The sequence below is a fragment of the Chionomys nivalis genome, chromosome 3 (genome assembly GCF_950005125.1).
Source record: "Chionomys nivalis chromosome 3, mChiNiv1.1, whole genome shotgun sequence".
Lineage (NCBI taxonomy): Eukaryota > Metazoa > Chordata > Mammalia > Rodentia > Cricetidae > Chionomys > Chionomys nivalis.
The window spans coordinates 58,935,888-58,956,313 of record NC_080088.1 but is presented as its reverse complement, the minus strand read 5'-3'; the positions used below and the strand labels follow the sequence as shown (position 1 = coordinate 58,956,313).

The 20,426-nt window shown below is 49.8% G+C and overlaps 1 protein-coding gene across 3 annotated transcripts in view; it reads left to right on the top strand.

Moving 5' to 3' along the window:
• Window positions 1–20,426, top strand: part of Sema5b (semaphorin 5B) — a 120,981-nt gene that overhangs the window by 65,640 nt on the left and 34,915 nt on the right. For all 3 annotated transcript variants that reach the window (XM_057765604.1, XM_057765603.1, XM_057765602.1), the window contains exon 2: window positions 15,809–16,012. In XM_057765604.1, coding sequence (XP_057621587.1) covers window positions 15,859–16,012 — 154 coding nt within the window. In that variant the 5' untranslated portion in view covers window positions 15,809–15,858. The remainder of the gene's footprint in view (window positions 1–15,808; window positions 16,013–20,426) is intronic.

Sequence of the window (20,426 nt, the reverse complement as noted above, 5' to 3'; positions counted from 1 at the left end):
CCATTCTGTTATCAGTCTTTTAGTATTCATTCTAAATGTGAATCTCAAATGAAAATATTTTTCACTTGTCTTCAGTGCTAGTTCTGGGGGCTTAGAAAGGTTGGTGCTATCTATCCCAGCACTCTGGGAACCCAACAAGGGAGCCAGATTAGGAGCAAGTGGGGAGGTCTGATTAAGTGCTGGTTAAGAAGGTATATGCGCCCCTATTGGACTAGGCAGGGGGTGGGTACTTATGCAGGGAAGACGGTTCAAGTTGGCCTTCTTGGAAGAACAGATCTTGAATCAGCTGGAGTCGGGCTAGCTGCTAGAGCCTTTCTTGCCAGCTGGTTGTGACTGGGGCAGCCGTGCCAAGAAGTGGTACATCCATCCATTCATGACTTCATTTACAGAGAAACCCTCGTTGGCTGAACTCCCATGGCGGGGCAGGCTCTGTACTTTGCTCTTGGGAGACAGAGAGGAGAGAGTTCCTCAGAATTCCCATCCAAGGCAGACGGCCCCATTGGTGTCTACTCTAGTTCCTAAACCCAAGGCTTAGGCCCTTCAGATTCAGAGTACAAGATGCCTTCTGGTGACTTCACCCTTATTAAGTGATGCTCACTTATCTTCTTGAAGAGAAGAAGTTTTAGGGGAGGGAGTGTACCACGTAAGAATGCTTTGGGTTTCCACTAATAGAAAAACACCCACGATAACTTTAAACCAAGGGATTTAAAATCACTTTACAAGAGGTCTAGGTCTTTGCTCAGTGACTCATTGGTATCAGAATATTCTGTTGTCCCTCAGTTTGTCTCTTGCCTTGTCTCAGTTAAACCCTGCTTGCTCTAGTTGAAGCCATCACACACATGTACTAGACAGAAGGTAGAGGCAGGAAAGAGGTTGTTGTCTATCCTTTCTTTTCTTAAGAAGTTCAGCATCTCCCCAGGACCTGTAATAGGCTTCTGCTTAGGCTCCTCTGGCCACTTGCATGCCCCTCACTGAAAGGCAAGCATCTGATCTGGGCTAGGAACATTACCACTCTGTGCAATGAAGGGCAGAGGTGTTGGGGGATGGGGAGGAAACATCAGACCAGAGTGTTCTTCAAGTAATGAGACCGAATGTGTGTTTGTTTGGTTTTTGTAGGGGTGTGTGTGTGTGTGTGTGTGTGTGTGTGCGTGCGTGTGTACAAATGCATGGGCTATCAGGTGCCCTAGGAGGCTAAAAGCATTGGGTTCTCCTTGGAGTTGGAGTTTCAAGATGTAGTGAACCACCTGATGTGGGTGCTAGAAACAAAACTTGGGTCCTCTGTGAGAACACCATAAGCTCGTGTGTTCTGAAGATAGGATTGACACTTGACTTTTCATTAAACACTAGAGAATCAGGGACTAAACCCCAGCCCCTCTGGTTCCCTCTCCAACTCAGCCGGGAGCCGGCTTTCCTCTTTTCTGTTCAGCTTCACCCACCACAGAGGCCCTCTGGGAAAGTTAAAGGGAAAGCAATTGAAGGCAGACAGGGTGTTAATTAAACACCAGATGTTTAGCTGCGTTAATTAATGGCTCTGTCACCCTGAGTGGCACCAGCCTTCACCTCTGGAGTCACAGTCTAAAGCTGACGAGCTCATGCTGTCCGGTGAGACCCGAGGACAGGAGAGGACTATCAGACCAGGAGAGAGATGTCAGACATTCTGGTATATCTGAGTGACAGAGAAGAAAAGCCCGGAGGTGACAGACATGTTTTGTTTGCAAATGTAGACATGTCAAAAAAATACAAGTGGTTGACATCATTTAAACACGAGGGATTGAACATACATCAAGATGTGTAGATTTTCTTTAAAATGGATAAATCTGGACCAGCATCCTCAAGGCAGCAAGCAGTTGAAAACAGTGGGCTGGAAGGTAGCTGTCTGCCCCACCCCACCCACTCTGCCAGACCTGCAAATGTCTGCAGTGGAATCTGCTGTCCAGGTTCAAGACCTAGACTTGGCGATGAATTCAATATGGTAGATCCTGGAGAGAGGAATCTTAGGATGCTGCGATACGAGGCGAGATGTCTGGAAGGATTGCAGGACCATGATACAACTGGGGAACAGTCCATCTGTTGGTGATACCAGCAAGGTAGGGCCAGTTAAGGAGAAAGATAGAAGTCCTGGGTGATAATGAGAGGGAGATGTCCCTGTGGTCAACAGCCCAGAAGAGAGCACCTGGAGCTTTAGGGAGCTGATGACCTTCGGGGAGGGGCTGAGACCACCCAGGAACAGCCAGTAGTGATGGGAGAGGAGATTCAGACTCCAATCTTGAGAGACTTTAGGTCTGGCTCTCCAGCGAGACTGAAAATCAGCCACCGTGTCTTGGTGCCTTATCCTCTTTCAGGAGCATTATCACTAATACCTTCAGAACCAAAGGCTTTAGTCCCAAACGGAAGTGTGGATGCCGCTGCAGAAATGGCCCAGTAGGTAACCATGGCTGAGGAGCCTCTGTTCAGCTTCGGTTACTGACGGTCTCTGAAAATCTTTCCTCTCTGTGGAGAGTCCAAAAAGGCAGAGCTTCAGGGCCAGGAGCCCCCGGGCCAGCCCTGCCTGGGCTTACCACTCCCCTGAAGAGAGGGTCGAACAGCCCTTCGTTAGTGGCCTTGCATGGGGTGGAGGAGTCTGAGCCTGCCTTCCCTGCTCGGTGGTTCTTCCCATCTGCTGGTGTCACCAGCAGCACAGAAGGCAATCGGCAGATGTTCCTGGTCTCACTTCATTTCCATAGATTTACAAGCATCCTCGTACGTGTTACTGAGAAATCGGGTGTAAATCCTATTTTAAGAATATAGACAAGCCTGCTTGTCTACTTGAAGAACGCTTAGGAAAGTCCTTTTGGGAAGCGAATGGCAATCACCCTTCCTGTAACTCTTGTGCCAGTGTTCATGAATTTCTGTGGCAATGCCTGTCATTTATGCTGTCACTCCCATAGCCTCTTGTTTGTATCTCTTGGACATCCTCTTCCTCACGGACAGACATTGTCATCCTGGCCAGAGCCTGTCGCTTCTCTCCTTCCTCTTTGCTGCACATTCATGGTCCCCGATTGTTCCTTTCTGACACTGTGGAGCTCTGGCTTACTGGTGACATTTACTGGCAACTCCTCCCCTGTACTAGAAGTCAGGACAGATGACTCTGTGGGTACCAGGAATGCGATGGCTGGGTGGGAATACCTGTGGTGGCTGTGACAGATAATGTCCACCAAAGGTGTCCCTGGCTTGATCTCAGAAACAATGAGATATCACCTTACCTAGCAAACAGGACTTAACAGAAGTGATTCAGTTAAGGCTTGGGAGTGAGGAGTCTTGTGGGATTCCCTGGGCGGGCCATATATAATCTGAGTCCATGGAAGCAGAGGGCCTTTCCAGGCTATGACTCAAAGCAGTAGTAACAGTGGAAGAGTGGGTAGGGAGATGTGAAGTTCCTGGCTCTCAAACTGGAGAGTGGGTAGCTCCTTCGGAGCTTCAAAAGGCCTCCAGATCCAGCCTCCAGAACAGGTTACAGCAGAAATTAAGCCCTGTGGGACCTGAGATGGACTCTTACCCATAGAACTACAAGATACTAAGTTCCTAATTCTGTGATGATTTGTCTCGGCCGTAGCAGGAAAGGAATCCGTTGGGCACTTGGCCTCCCGCCATGGCCATGCTAGGGACAGACTTGCTTAGAATTCTCCCCTGCCTTTGTCTCTCGGCTTCACTCCATCTCCTATTATCCCGGCCAGATGGCTAAATTGTGATGGGCAGTGGCGGGGACTAGCTTCATTTATCCAGGGGTGAGTGTGCCCCAGGAGAGGAAGAGGGGATGACAGGAGGCGCCAGACGGAGGGGTGAGCAGGAAAAGAGCTCACTATCCAGAGGAGAGGCCATCTCACACACCTCCAGAAACCTCAAACCAGCATATTTTAGGAATCACAATTTTTTAATTAAAAAACATCATTTTATTTCATATGTATGGGTATTTTGCCTGTATGATGTCTGTGCACCAAGTGCATGCCTGGTGCCCATGGAGGCCAGAAGGGGCACAGATTCTCTTGAACTGAAGTTACAGATGATTGTGAGCTGACTTGTAGGTACTAAGAATTGAACTTGGATCCTCTGGAAGAGCAGCCAGTGCTTTTAACTACTGAGTGGTTCCCTCCAGAGCCAGAAGCTAATATTTTTAAGAAATTATTGTAACAGGTATAGAACATAAAATCTATTACCTTAACCATTTTTAAGCCTAGGGGTTCACAGTATTAATGCCACTCCCCCTCGCCACTGTCCATCTCCAGAACCCCCTTCCTTCTTGTGAACGCTCCCCACTTAGGGCGCACTAGGTCTCCTTTCCTCTCAGCCCTTGGCGACCACCTTCCTTCTCCCTGTCTCCATGAATTTGACTGTTGTAGGACCCTCGTGTAAGTGGAGTCATGCGATCTTCGTCTTTTTATCTTAGCTCATCTCACTCAGCATCATGTCTCAAGACTCGTTCATGCTAATGTGTTTCCTTCAGCACCTCCTTTCATTTAAGGCTGAAGATGAGCCCAGTTTGTATGGATCATAGTTTGTCTAGACATTCATCTATCTAATGATGGGCGCTCGAGCTGCTTCTCCATTGTGGCTGTTGTGACTAATGCTGCTCCAAGCATGTTGCGACAGACAGACAGACATATATACTCTCAAGTTGTACAGATACCTCTAATCCTGCTTCCAACACCCATCTGATGGAGTTCTTTCAATGACAGAAGCAACCCTGGCCATGGGGGGTGGGGGGTGGGAGCAGGAGTGGGCTCTGTCCGCTAAAGTCTGTGTTCAACAGATGAATCCATGCTGGGGAACCCAGCAAACTCCAGGCTTTCTGCTGCATTCGAATCTGTTTTTGAGCAGTGGGCATGTTTTCAAATGCAGTTTCCATTTCCTTCAGCCTCGGAACATCTGATAGCAAAATGTTTTCGCAGAGGGCGCTTGCCCATAGGGAGGGGACAGGCGGCTGCTCTAATGAGTAGATAAGCGGGATGCGTGTTTGGCAATGTCCTTAGCATTTAATTCCAGTAATTAAAGTAGGCAAGCCTCCTTTGTTTTCTTTTTCCTTGCAAAAACAATGAAATATTACAGGCTATTTGGGGAGCGGGGAATGAAACCCTACTCAGCATCATATTGTCACAGTGCCACCATCGCTGTCCCGTTGTGATACTGATCCATGCAAGGCACAAACCCAACCCACCTGATCCCCTTAAGCCGTGCTGCAACCCCATGAGGTGCCTTGACCCATGACCTTCTCCCTCGTACGACAGAACCATGCATCTGGTCCACTTTCATTCCCCCCAGGGCTTCCTCAAGATGGGCACACTGCAGCATGGCGCTACACGCCTGCAATCCCAGCAATGGGAAGGTAGCAACAGGAGGATAGGAATTCTAGGTTATCCTTGTCCACATAGCAAGTAAAGGACAGCCTGGGCTACATAGGTCTGTCTCAAAACAAAGAAACAAACAAGCTTTCCCCTCTTTTGTGTTCCTAAACGATGTAGACACTTTCTGCGGGCTTTTGTTTTTAGGTCTGACCTGTAGTTGACTCATTCAGAGGAGTAAGTCCAGGGTCCACAGTCACAGGGTAAATGGACTTCAGAACATGTTGAGGAGGGTACCCCTGGAGTGGCCTGGGCTCCGCTCACAGGGCTTTGGCAAATGCCATACCCGAACATCTGTGCGGTGTGCTGAGGGCCAGCTGTAAAGCCTGGCTGCCTGAGTTGGTATCCGCTTTCTCCTGGGTTGGCATTTTCCAAATTACTCCTCTGTGCCTCTGTTTTCACATCCAGGCAATGGGAATGAACATTAATCTGCCTGGTCCATAAAGCTATGTGGATTAAATGGCATGTCATCGAGAGCACGGTTACATTGTTTTGTTTTTCTGAGTCTTGGTTCTGCCACTAGCTCTCTACCCAGTATTGGAGGGCTGGACATTCCCTCAGTTTCCTCCGAAGCCTCAGTTTTCCCAGAGCTAAAGCACTGTTTTGAAGCCAATGATCTGTGAGAGTTTCATGCACTAAGCGGTGTGAACTCTGTTCCTTTGGGGTGTTTGATCGCAGTTGGAAGGTATGGGGAGGACTTCATGGATGATTCTGAAATTCACATGAGACAAATGGACAACTTGGATGTTTCTAAGACCCTGGAAGAGAAATGCAGCCGCTACCTTGCAGCTCCTCATGCTGCTGAATGCAGAGGGGAGGCTGAGGTCAGTCAAGGAGCTTGCTATTGGGAGCACATTAGAGGCAAGGGGGGGGGTGGGATGCTCCCCAGACCCTCACTCCCTCGGTTCAGAGCTGAAAAATGCTGTGGGCCCTCCCAGCCTTCAGCAGCTGTTCTTTGCCTATCTGGACCCAACCTTCCCTCTGGGCCACTGGGACCCAGAGGGTCCAATTGAGAAGAAAGAAGAAAATCCGTATCCAATCTGTTCTATTCAGAGCAATGGATGGAATCTGCATCCCAATGTTACCTTTGTGTGAGTTTGGCCAAACTGGGCCCCCCAAGTGGTGAGTGATGTGTGGGTGGAGAGATGCCTCCCATGTCTGGCAGAGAAGCACACAGCTGGGCATTTGGTGGCCTGCGCAGGGTGTGGGAATGAGGGGCAACCTCACACCTTTGCCTGCTGCCAAACCACAGGCCAATGACAGTCTCCTTCACCCCGCCCTCCCCTGCCCCGTTTCCTCTTCTCCTTTCCTTCTCTTTTTCTCCTCCTTTCTGGGGCAAGCAGCCAAGTGGAGATTTTGAATGGTAGCAGAGAGAGCGGTGGGGAAGGATGTTGGGCCGGAGCACCTCCTGGACAGGTCTTAGTGGAGCTGAGGGGGCAAACATCTCCTTAGCTGATCCCTTAGCTTGGCCTCTGGCTTGAGGCCTGGGCTGGGGGAGGCATCCAGGTGGCTGCCAGCCCTGGCTGGAGATCTGCACTCTGCCCTGTCCATCTGGTACCCCTGGCATTTGTTCCTCCACTGATGCTCAGGACCTGGATAAACGGGCTCCTGCAGCCCGAACTCACAGGAGGCTGATTTGTAGCAGGAATCAGCTTAATAATTTATAGCTAGAAAATGCTCTCCTTGGAAAAAAAAAAAAAAAGAAAGCCAACTCAGGAAACCAAATTAGACTCTGCAGGCTGCTGAGAGCGTGTTGAACCAGGGCTGCAGAGTGTACCCACAGGCCTGGGACTGTGCAGGCTGCTGTTGAACCAGGGCTGCAGAGTGTGCCCACAGGCCTGGGACTGTGCAGGCTGCTGTGGAACCAGGGCTGCAGAGTGTGCCCACAGGCCTGGGACTGTGCAGGCTGCTGAGAGTGCGTGGAACCAGAGCTTGCAGAGTGTACCCACAGGCCTGGGACTGTGCAGGCTGCTGTGGAATCAGGGCTGCAGAGTGTACCCACAGGCCTGGGACTGTGTCATGGAGGGAGGTTGACCAGGACTCCCAGTTCCATTGTTAACAGCGATGGGACTTTGGGAGGGTTCCTCGGTCTTGGTAAGTTCTTTTTTCCCAGCCAGTTGAGCAATGGGCATCTTGCAGCTTTCTGACAAAGTCGCCATATGATCTTACACGGTAGGAGCTCCATACATTCTCTCTGAACATGGTCTGTGCACTCTAGCCATTTTGGTTCAAGTCCTTATCTTTTGGGTTGAGAATTGTTTTTTTTTCTTCTTTGATTTTACTCCCCTGCCCCATTCAATGAAAAAAGAAGTCCTTGCTTAGTCTGTGAAGTTTCTGCACCCCTATAAGTCTTTCCACCGACCCAGCAATCCAAATCAGACCAAATCAAACCAAATTAGAAAAAGCCCAGGTTTAATAGAAAAAATGCTCCCAATGATTTTCCAGCCCCTCCCCCTGACCCCGAGAGGCGACAGGAAAGAATAACATGAAAACCACATATCTGTTTTCTGGGTGGCAGTTTAAATACCCTATGGGAGTGGTCTTGAGCATCTCTGGGTGGAGGGGAGTCATTATTTGGCAGGCTTTCTGAGATGCAACAGGGTTTGGAGAGAGATAGGGGAAGGGGCTTGGGCTAGAACTTCCACCAGAACATTCCAGACTCTTTGGGTATATGGATGCCAGGGGCTGGGGCGAAGCTTCTACCAGAACAGTCTGGGAACCCTCCTCAGCAGCAGCCATTTGAGGGGTCTCAGTGCTACTGTTTGGGGGCAACTCTGTGGCCATTGTGCCTGTCAAGGCCTCTGGCCTGAGCTTCCGGCTTCATTTCCCATGGGTGTGGGAGCCCCCAGATTCAGCAGTCCTCCAGGTATAGGCCTGGGCTCTTTAGGGCAGAAGGTGCTAATTCCATTTCTTAGAGTTGTCTGTGACAATGGCCTAACCCAACCCCCTCCACCTGTCTTCTGGCTTCCTGAAGTGCCAACACGACCACATGCTTGCATTGTCCCCAACCACGGCATCTTCCTGTGAGTACAGCAATCTCCTGAGATTTAGGATTACCCTCAGGAAGTGTCACAATGGTCTCTGACTTCGTTTCCAGACTCCTTTCCCTCTGTCCGTGTCTACAGCCTCTGTGGGTTATCTTAGGATGTCTGGAATCAAGTCTTTACCTGCGCTGTCCCCGCTGGTGTCTTCTTGGCTCCTGGTGACTGAGGCACTCTGCCCTGTGTTCCTCCATGCCCCACTGAGCTCAGCTTTCCGTGTTGGGTATTACAGCATCCCCTGCTTTCAGTGGCCCAGGTGTCTTGTACTTCATGGGCATCCTAAGCGGCTTCTGCATGCTGACCGTCTGTCCACCCATGTTCTGGCCTCCTATGTAAATGGTGAAAGATGGTTGGGACCCCATTTGCTTCCCCTCTTCATTTCCAATGGAGCCAGGGGTGAACTTTGCTTCTCGGATGGTCTGGGTAGTTGACTATGGCAAGCTGAGAAAGGCAGAAAATGCCTACTGGGGTTCTGTCTACATTCTGTGGGAGCCCTAGTGGAAAACATGTTCTGTCTTTTTCCCTCCCCTCCTTCACCCTGCACTAAGGGCAGAGGTCCATCTAACTAAGCTCCCAATGGTGCTGGCCATGGCCCTCTGCCCTTCCCTTGTTCTCCACTCTCCCTTTGAGAGTCCACCCCTCCACTGTTATAACTCGTCTTTTACAGTATTTACCGAGCACACAGGTTCTGCCGAAGTCCTGAAAAAGTGGGTGCTTGCATGAGTGTGTACTCTTTCTCATATGCTCCGGCCACTACTTACCTCCAGGTGCCATCAGAGTGACCCCGTAGAGAGCCTCCATGGGAAACGGGGGCTGCTGTGCGAGTAAAGGCAAGAGAGACACTGGCCAAGAATGGGAAAATGCTTTCTTCCTGGCTCAGGGTTTCCCAAAATAGAAGGAGTCAGATGATGCGGTACCGCCGTTCCCCCACTCCTAGAGCACCGTCTCCTAGACGCCATGCAAGTCCAACCTGGAGACATGGTGGAGACCAGCTTCTGTGTCCCCTTCTCCAGCCAGCTGTCAGACCATAGTCACTATTTCTGTCCTTTGGGGACACATTTCCTTTCTCCTGTCTGTGTCATGTGGCCTCTCTCACCCTCATGATCCAACTATACAGGGCCTGGCACATAGGAAATGTTTGGTCAGGTACACAAATGGCAACTAGCTAAATGTTCTAGACCTGCGGTTCTGAACCGTCTTAATGCTGCAACCCTTTAAGACAGTTCCTCATGTTGTGGTACCCCAAAACCAAAAATTATTTTTGTTGCTACTTCATAACTCTTATTTTGCTACTGTTATGAATCATAATGTAAATATCTGATATGCAGGATCTCTGATATGTGTGTGACCCTATGAAAGGGTCTGTCGACCCCAAAGAGGCTGTGACACACAGGTCTGCTCTAGAGTCTATAGAAGTGTTTCATAAGAGGCCTGCCCTGGGCTAACCTTCATTCTTGGTGCTCTCTAAGGCGAGGCATGTTTACCCTTATTTACAAGTAATGAATTTAGATCCACACCTAGAGCTGGCAGCTTTCCAAGCTCAGGGATTTCCGTGGTGCTGTGCAACCTGCAGAAAAATTAGACGGCCTCTTGCTACGCTCTGCTGGAAAATCCCCGTTATCCTTTTACCATCAGATCAGATGCGTATTAGAAGTGGAAATTCCTATCTGCCCTGAAAACTTTGGATTTTAAGCTTAGGGAGCCAAATTGTATTTGGGTGGTAATGGTGTTTATCGAATGCTAATTGAGACCTGGAAAGCAAGCTCTTGAACAATCTCACCTCAAATAACAATACTGGTAAGACTCGCCACTTACACAGCACTTACTTTGTGGCAAGTGCCCATTAGATGGAGTGATGCATTTAACATTTGCGACGATTCTGAGGGATAGATGTTACCTTTTCCCATTTGACAGGGAAAAAAAGCAAGAGGCACAGAAATTCAAGGTCAGGGCAGAGCAGGTGCAGAGCTTGCATGTGGCTTTAGGTACTACTCCCAGAACCTGCAGAAGAGGCCTGGAGGTCAGCAGAGGGGGCTGATCCTTTGCCATCCACCTGGCTTCTACTTCTAACATCATCCTCCTTAGCATGAGGCTAACAGGTGCTAACCAGCTGTAGGTGGCTCCAGGAGCTCTGTGCATCCTGTATGAGCCAGGTGGGAAGAAGTGGTCCCCACATGCCCATCAGTGACTTCCTCTTCTTCATCATTGGTCACCTATCTGCCAGACTGTGCTCCAGCCCCACAGCCATGCAGAAACTATGCTGGAAAGGAAGTAGACACAATGGGTCATGTCTGTGACCAGTTTAAGCAGGACTTTGGAAAGGAGAGATGGCTCAGTAGTTAAGAGCACTAATTACTTTTCTAGAGAACCCATGTTCAATACCCAGCATCCACATAGAGGCTCACAACTGTCTGTAACTCCAGTCCCAGGGGATCAGATACCCTTTTCTGATCTCCTCTGGCATATGCATGGTACACATACCTACATGTAAGCAAAACACCCTCACATAAAAATAAATCTTTGAAACTGGAGTGTAGCGAGGGGTGGGTCATGAAAGTAGAATGTCATCAGGTCTCAGGAAGGGGCTAGAACTGGGCACTGGGAGGCTGCTGGCATCTCCATGAGTCTCTACTGTCTGCGTCCCCTGTTACATTGTGTTTTCCGGTTGTCCTCACCTACAAGTCAGGCAGAAGGTGGCCACACTTTCAGTACCACATTTCAGGTTCCTCTGCAAAGACTGACTTGACCCAGTTACCAAAGTACTATAGGAGAGTTCCTAATTGTTCTGTTTTGATCACATGACTGCTTTGGCATGAGCAACTGTGGCTAGGGTGAGGACCACATGGTCCATGTAAGGCTGGGGGAGGGTCTCCCTTTAGCTGTCGGGATAATTTCCAAATATAAGAAATTTGCCCCCACCAACCCCCGAAGTATCTAGAACTCAGCTCCAAAGGTCTGACGGGGGATCAGGGGAGCAGTCTGTGCTGTGCCCACTACTCCCCCCTTTTGGTACGCACCCCATTCTGCTGTAACTTATAAAGCCCTTGCTTGTTGCACTGTTTTGACTGTCAGTACCCCACATTCCAGCCCTTTCCTCTTTGCTCCTCAGATCCTGGGTTGCACCCCTCTCGGGCTCCACAGCCCCCCTAAAACAGGGGAAGAAGGCCAAGGTAGAATAGGCTTGTGCAGGAGCCCCTGTGAGCCTCAGGGTCAAGCCCAAGCTTTTCCTGTAGCCTCCTGATGTGTTTCTGTGTGCCTCTGAGTGACCTGGATATGTGCTGTGTGAGTGGCCACAGGCCTCCCTCTCTGTCTCCTTCTCCTGGAGGCCCAAACTCTCCCGTTCCCTACCTCCATCATGTCCTGCCCCTGAGTTACAGGTGGATTGTGCCGGGCCCAGGTGAACAGTGTGTCTTTGATCTAGCAGTCATTCATTCAGGAAAGACTTAAAGAATAAATGTATATAAAAACCATAACGAGAATGCAACTTCTGCTATAGAATTTGGGGACTTTAGGGCCTGGGGACTAGAGCAGAAAAGAACCCAGGATGCGTTTCTAACGTAGGCGCTTTGGACACAAGATCTGGCCACAGAGAATGCCAGGCCTGGGAGCTGAGGGTATGATCTGACCCGGGCCTGAGGTGTGTAGGAGGGGAGTGGGGCTGGCAAGGGTGACTGTGTTACTTACATTCCTCGATGTGCCCAAATACCCAACAAAGGCTTTCTTCTGCCACACAGTTCACAGGCTACAGCGTGCCGTGGCGGAGGAGACATGAGGCAGCTCAAGCATGAGAAGGCTGCCTGCCTGCATTGGCCATGAGGGAACAGAGAGCCAGACAGGAGGCAGGATTTCACATGCAAACCCTAACCGTGGGATTAGGATGGTTCTGGTCATGCTGTCTTAGACAGCCTTACAAGCTGATGGGAGGAAACGTGTGGGCTGTGAACTGGGTATCCCTAATGAGCAGCCCCCTGACGCCCAGAAAACAGGTAGCACCATCCAGCGGGGGAAAGGGATGCCATCTTAGTCAAGCCACTGCTTGCAGAGGTGTGGAAAGAGGTTTAGGGAGCCGGGGGTAGACCCGTAACCAAGGCTGTGGTGCCCCTTTGGTTCTGAGGGGAGAGGGCAGCCATGGTTTAGAAACCCAGAGGCAGAGGAACAGGGTGGGTGCCCTGACCTGGGTGGCGGGAGTGGGTAAGAGGGAGGGAAGGGAGGTTGCAGACACATCCACTGCCTTCTCCTTCTTGTGCCTTGGCCAGACTCACTTGGCAATGGGGTGCCCTGGATGGAGTCCCTGCAGTGCCCAGTGTGCACTGCGAGAGAGGAGGGGTGGCAGGGAGGAAGAGAGTAGATTTGGGGGTGACAGCCGTGGGTATGGCAACAGTGTCAGAGGGCAGAAAGGGTTCTCCGTGCTGCCCCGCCTCCAGACACATCGCATCATTCTGGTTTGCTGTTGTCTCTGTTGCAGCCAGACCTTTGAGAATGCTGACTCGCTAATCCTCACAGTGCTGGTAAAGCTGATTTCATCACCGCCATCCCCAATCTGGGGAAACCAAGGCAGAGAGGGGCTAAGTTGGTTTTTTTCCCTCCAATCACACAATCTGGTATTTGACCCTGGTATTTTGCTTCCTGAGAGTGGGCCCCACACCTTGATAACTGTTCCTAGACTATGTGACCTGTTGGAAGGGCTGAGGAAGAGCATGGAGGATGGGTACAGCAGGCACCAGTGATGGAACAGCCCTGAACTGAACGCCTAAGAAACCCACCTAGTTTAGCACTGAGGAGAATGGTCTTGTGACTGCAGGAGGAAAGATGAAGAACTTCCTCCCTCCCCCAGGGTCTCTGCTGAAAGCTAAGAAAGTGCCAGAGGGGGAGGGGATCCGGAAGGGCTATGAGAGCCAGTTCTCCCTGGGGTATGGAACCAGCTGTGCCAGCAGGCACCTCCTGGGTCTGTGCTGCTTCCCTCCAGCCGTGCAGCAGTTCAGCCATGATGTACTCTGTTCATCAGTGTCTGCAAATAGTCAGGAAGAATATTATCCTACCTGGGCTGGGAGCAAAGGTCCCAGGGCAGAAGGAGCCCCAGGGACCCCTCTCCTCTGACTTCCACCTGCTCAGACAGTTACCTTCGGGATCCCTCACCTAGGTTGGTCCAGGGGAGGTGATACTAAGCCATTGCCTTCCTGGTCAGCGGTCCAACCTAATTCATTTCACTCTTTTCCACAGCTTCATAGTACTCCACGGCAGACACACAGACAACTTGTTTAAGAAGCGCCTATTTCTAACTATTTGCTTGTTCTTTTTTGTTGTTGTTGTTGTTATTTTTGTGTGCTTTTGTTGTTTCTGAGAATGTCACGGAGAATTATCTTGTACACAGTTCACTTTGTGCTCATACAGATACCTCTGTGGTCTATTTTCACTTCTCAGCTATGTGTTGCGAGGGAGCAGGTTTGACTTCTCAATTTACAATCTGTTGGAGCTGGATGCTTACCTACAATTCAATAACAGTAAATTACTAGAGAAATGAATTGAAAAGCAACATGCAAAATACAAACCTAAATGTCTTTGTCTTTTCTCTTTGTTTTATGGCTCCGGGATGGTTGGCTAGGGCCTCGCATGTGAATGCCATAACTCTACCACTGAGCCACACTCCCAGAGGCAGACATTCGATTATTAGAGTCGATGTCCATAAAAATTACTCCCATTACCATTTGGGATTTTAAACGCTAACTTCTAAATGTCTGCATCTGTCTTACCATGGAGTTATTGCTATGTGAGACTCAACGCTGGTCCATGCATCTCACTTTGAGGACCACGAGCCTAGAGTCCTGTATTAGGCTAGTGGGTCAAAGGGCAAATGTGAGGCTCTTTTACCAGTTACCCAGGTTCCCCTCCAGAGGGGTTGTGCCATTTGACATGCACCACGTAGAACAGGATAGGGTGCTTTGTTTCCTCATAGCCTCTTCAGGAAGGAGAGCTGTCTGGCTTGAATCTCTGCTGACCGGGGGAGAAGTGCTATCTATGTCAGGCTGAGTGTTAATTTGCGTTGGTTTGGGGGTGTGAGAAAGAGTTTTATTCAGATTTTAAGCCCTATTTGGATTTATGTCCTTTACCCATTTTTCTACGGGACTGCTGATCATTCTCTTCTAGATTCCTAGGCATTCTTTGCATATTTGGGAATATTATCTCCTTGTCTATTATCAGAATCACAGATATTTTTTCAAGTTTGTCAGTTGCCTTGTGTGTGTTCATGTGTGTGCATGAGCACTCATGTTCATGTATGTGTGTAGAGACCATAGAGTGACCTTGGTGTCATTTCTAAGGAACCGTCCACCTTGTCTTTTCAGACCGAGTGTTTTATTTGTCCTAGATCTTCCCACGTAGATTATGTCTACTAGCCAGGAAGCCCCAGGGATCTGCCTGTCTCTGACGTCCCTGCATGAGGAATACAAGCCTTCAGCCTTTCTTATTTGGGTCCTTGAATCCATCTTAGGTCTGCAGGCACTTTACAGACTGAGCTATCCCCACCCCTTAAGAGAGAAGATCTCACTATGTAGCCCAGGCTAGCCACAGATCTTCAATCCTCCTGCCTCAGCCTCCTGGGATTGCAGATGTGACCACCATGAGTGCCTTCTGTCATCAGTCTTTTGATGTTATTTTTAGTGGCAAGGGGTTTACACTCCCCTGCAGATGCTTACACTTTCAGTGACTTCAAGTTTGTCAAGATTTCCTCTGACGATGTCTGGATTTTGTTGTAGGTTTTCACTCCAAGGTCCAAAGGATTCTGTTCAAATTTTCTTGTAGTATTTTCATGACTTTACCCTTAACACTCAAACCTTGAATTCAATTTGAAATTTTCCTGGCATAAAATGTGAGGCCAGAATTGGACTTGAGAGGCTGGAGAGATGGCTCAGCATTTAAGAGCATTGGCTGTGCTTCCAGAAGACCTGGCTTCAATTCCCAGCACCCACATGGCGGCTCACAACTGTCTATAACTCAAGTTCCAGAGGATCTAACACCTTCGCACCAATGCACATAAAATAAATTATAAAAAAAATGGACTTGAACCTGAGCTTTTTTTTAATCCACATGATTACCCACTGGCCCCAGGTCCATTTATTAAATGGATCCCACCTTTATCATTAAAGCTAATTTTAAAGCATTTGGAATCATAACAGAAAAGGCTCTATAATTTGTCAATTTTGTTCAGAATACCATTACAAGGGAAATTAACTTTCAAGATATGATCTATAACTTTGCATTATTAGAGCAGAGTAACATAAATACAATATAAATGTATTTTTAAAAAACCCTCTGGGGCCGTTGACAACCCTGAGGAAACAGAGAAGCAGGCATTGATGGAAGGAGCACTTGATGAGACTGAGTTTTTCCCTGCAGGTCTTTCCCCTGGCCGGCCTCCAGGAGCTAAGGCGGCAGAGGGGCCCACCATGGTTGTCCCAGGACCCCTGGCTGTCTCACTGTTGCTGCCCAGCCTCGCCTTGCTGGTGTCCCACCTCTCCAGCTCCCAGGATATCTCCAGTGAACTCAACAGTGAACAGCAACTGTGTGCCCAGAAGGAGCACCCCATCGTGGCCTTTGAAGGTGAGAGCGCCCCCATTGTTCTGGAGGACTTGGGTCAGCCCTTGGGAGTGCCTTCCAGGTTGCCTGAAGCCCTTCCTGTAGGTCCTGAGACCCTTCTTTGGATAGCTGTCTTAAGGCCAGGCAGCAGTGGGCTGGAGAGCTCTGATGTCTCTAGATAACATAGATGATTTACTCGGGTCCTTCACCCACGCCTACCCCAGAGCAGTTATTGGCTTTCAGTGAGCTCTTTGGATGGATTATGAAGTTAATGGATGTCCTAGTGGGAGTGACTCAGATTTGCTTGGTGGTCTCAGCTTGGGAAATTCTCAGAGCACAGGCGCCTTTTCCTGGCTTCCCTGAGGGCAGGAGGAAGATGACTCACTCATGAGGAAGAGCCTAGAAAATTTCAGGGGGCGTCCTTCTTGCTCTAAGCTGGCTGCAGGGATGCCTGTCGTTGGAGTCCTGGGAACCCCCAGCAGAAGGGGCCCTGGTGACTCAATAATTCCTTCGCTTGTCAAGGGAGAGCGTGGGACTGCCCTACTAAAGGGTTTCCCAATCTCGGATGCGCACATCCCTGGATGTGTTCCATGGGGTCCGCAAGCTCTCCAAAATTTCTAAAATTAGGACAGCTAAATTTGATGATAACCAGAAAATAAAACACCAGTCCCAGAGAGGCCTGGATGATCTCACATGACCTGGTAATCCCTGGTCACAGTCATACTCTGGGAACTGCCTACGTGGGCTCACACTGGGATCTGCAGACGAGATGACAGGGTCCCCCGGTTCTTAATACTGACTGACAGTGGCTTGGTCCTTCCTTATAATGATACTTATGGGGTAGGGTGGGCAGGAAGAGCCAGGCTTGGGTGCTGACGGGACTTGTCAGAGCCAGGCCTCAAGGCCAGACACCTGATGTCACTACTGCTGAAAAGCCACCAGACGCTCAGCCTCGCAAGACCTTGCCTGTCATGTGCAGGAAGCAGTATGGAAACTGGAGGGAACTTCAGCCCCTGAGTCCACAGCTGGGATGGGATTTGATGGGTAGGAGGATGTGGCTCGTGGACGGGAGGAGAGGCTGGGGCGTTCTAGATGTACAGGCTCCCAGCTGTGTGCTGACTCCCTTCTCTAAGAGGAAAACTTCCAGCTGTCTCCTCCACGCTGACTTGTTTGAGCTGGGATCCTGGCTTTGAAGGCTTAAGTGGATTATAGTAAATTAGCAATGTCTTCAGTGTACAAACCGTGCGCACACACCCTCAGACTTCTGATGGCTCCTGGTGGCTCTAAAGGGAAGGAAGGACCAAGTGAGGCTGCAGAGACTGAAGGGATTTGTGTTCCTCGGGCTGTCATCATGCCAGGAGATGCCTGTGACAACTCTTAATGCAACATTTCCTGTCAGGGACTTTGCTCGGATGATAGGGGTTCAGCTGACCCAGAGGGGGCCCCCCTCCCCCTTGTCAGCTGGTCTATATGGGACACTGGGCTGAAGAGGAGATAGGAAAAGTGGAGTTGTGTTCTGAGTTCCCGAGTTTCCAGTGAGCAATTTTAATCACTATGTGGGAATTGAATGCGCCTGACTCTCCACCCCACCTTCTTACAGAATGAGGGACTCGGCAACATCGCCACTATCCTAATAGCTTTGGGTTGTCACATCCACTCACAAAATTAGTGTGTGTGTGTGTGTGTGTGTGTATGCATGCACATGCTTGTGAGCATTTATATGTATGTTTTCCTGGGGACCGGGGCCAGGGACTCAGGCATGGTAGGCACACCATATTTTAATGACCCTGCTTGGTGCCAGGCCATGAACAGTTGCTATGGGGCCTCAGAGGCAAGCACGTGTTTTCCCTTAGTGCTCAGTAATTTTCTATTATTCTTCAAAGGTCAGTGCCTCTGTTCCACCAACCCAGCTGAACCCTTAGCAGCTCTGGTTCCTGGGTCTCCTCACATCCATAGTATACCAAGCACACAGTAGGTCCCATGGGTCAGGAGCTGCTCCAGGGAAGTCGTCCAAATCCGGCTTAGTCCCAGCCACTTCCAAGACCCCAGACTTCATACTGCGTGTCTGAGTGAGCCACGGGCCTCCCACCTTGTAGCTGTGAGCTGCCTTCTGCAATCCCCAGACACCTGACAGATCTGTGAATAACCCCCAAGCATCCACAGGCATCGGGCAGTTGCAGAAGCCGACCTGAGGCCTTTTTGTTTTATACAGTTCAATTTCCTTCTGTGGGTTCCTTTTAAGGAGGCCCACCTGGGTTTCTCTTTGGCCTGCGTATTATTCCGTTTGCCACAGCATGCCCTTTCTAGATGGCAGGGAGAAGCCAGCCTGGAGTTAACACTGGCAGTGGTTAATCCACAAAGTGGGTAATTGAATTGACTATAATTAAAATCACAGGCGCGTCATGGAGAATGTCATTTTTCTCTTAAAGTCGCCGTCCAAAGCCTCCGCTGCACATGGAGCTCAGAACGTGCTTGGTGTTTTAAAGCCTTCCCTCTGGTCCCCTTTGCCTGTTTAATAAGAGGAGGCTGGCTCTCTTCCTAAGGCCTCCCCAGGATCGCGGCACCGCGCCCAGCCCGGTTCCCCTCCACTTGACTGTGTGAGTTCCTTCAGGGCTGGGGGAGAGGGACACAAACTGAAAGAGGCTCCCACTGTCACCTCCTCAGTGTCATAGAAGCCTAGACTGTTTTCTCCTTATCTCTCCCCACTGAGAACAGCTGAGTCCTCAGGCAGTGTCTGCGACAGGCCAGTCAGCCCAACTCCCTCCTATTTTGCCGCCTTCACCTGAAGTGCCCCTGCCTATGGAGAAGTGAGGAGTTAAAGGATAACCTGTTTAGCCGGGTGGTGGTGGCGCACGCCTTTAATCCCAGCACTTGGGAGGCAGAGGCAGGCGGATCTCTATGAGTTCGAGACCAGCCTGGTCTACAAGAGCTAGTTCCAGGTCAGGCTCCAAAACCACAGAGAAACCCTGTCTCAAAAAACCGAAAAAGAAAAATAAAATAAAATTTTAAAAAAAGGACAACCTGTTTGCTACTATTAGGGGCCACCTGATCTGGGGAGGCACACCCCTGCAGAGTGACCTTAAAATGCAGTATGACTAGAACCCAGAGCCTGAAGAGGATGTGGAGACAGACCAATCAATCAAGGAGGTCTTCCTGGAGGAGATGTGGAGACAGACCAATCACGGAGGTCCTCCTGGAGGAGATGCGCACTCCCTGTGGCCCTGGGTCAGCTGAAAACGAGCCTGCTAGACTTCAGACTCCACTCCTTGCGTTGCCCAGATGCCGTGAGACTATATGACAATGATTCTTGCCAACACACAGCCACCTGCTGGGGCTTAAAGGGTTCGCTTCATTTTGTTGCAGGATTTCTTCCTTTTTTTTTTTTTTTATCGCGCATATCGCAGTTTTCTGAAAAACATTCAACTCGCAAAACCTCCAGCTCTCCCGGGAGTGATTAAGTGTTTGCCTGTCGTGCAGAAATGAAGGGCCGTTTTTATTCTGTAGTGGAGGGATAATGAGCAATGATTTATATCCCTTGGATCATGCCACACACACACACACACACACACACACACACACTTCTGGGCTCTGGGCGTCCTATGACAGCTGTGCACAGTGGAGAAAGCACAGGGCTTCCCCATCGGCATCCTCCCCTCTCCCCAGTGCTGGTCGGCAGAGAAGTTCCAGCGCTTTGGGTCGACCTGGGAGAAGTGTGTCCAGGAGAGAGACTGAGGAGAAGTCAATGAGCTTCTACCCATCAGTTAGATCGTGATGCCTGTCCTTTGCCCACCCAGTCCCCATGAAAGGCTTTGACTTTGACTAAGCGCTCTCAAAGGAGGAGATAGACACTGACCATCCACCTTCTGCCCCTTCCACCTCCGTGGTATCTTATCAGAAAGCCTGCTTCTCTTTCTAGGAGGACTTGAGGGATAGTCAGTCATGTTTTCAAACCCTGTAATAAGGGTGAGGCCCGATGGTTCTAGCAGCAAGGGGCAAACTGGTTTGCCAGGCTGAAGACACACTACCATGGAATAATGAGTCAGGTAGCAGAAGCCTGTAGGGTCTCTTCAATCCTATTGGGTGGGGTCGGGGAAGTCTTGGGAGAGGTGGGGATGGGGCTGGCAGAGCTAACTGTATTATCGAAGGAACCACAGAGGTCAAAGGTCTGTGACTCTATGGAACGGATTGTAAGTATGAAATGTTTTAGGTTAGCGTGGGTGGGGTGAAGGGTCTGAGTAAATGTCAACTGGTCATTCAATAAGTAAATAGTGACTGCTGGGCACTTAGCTGGGGAAGTCAGTGAGGCCAGAACCCAAGGTCATAGGAGTTGAGCCACGTTTGGGGTTGCTGGGAAGGGATCTGCACCCTGAGACTGGTGTAGCTACGTGGAAATAACACTCTAGTTGCCCCGTGGGAAGTAAACCAGAGGGACAGGTAT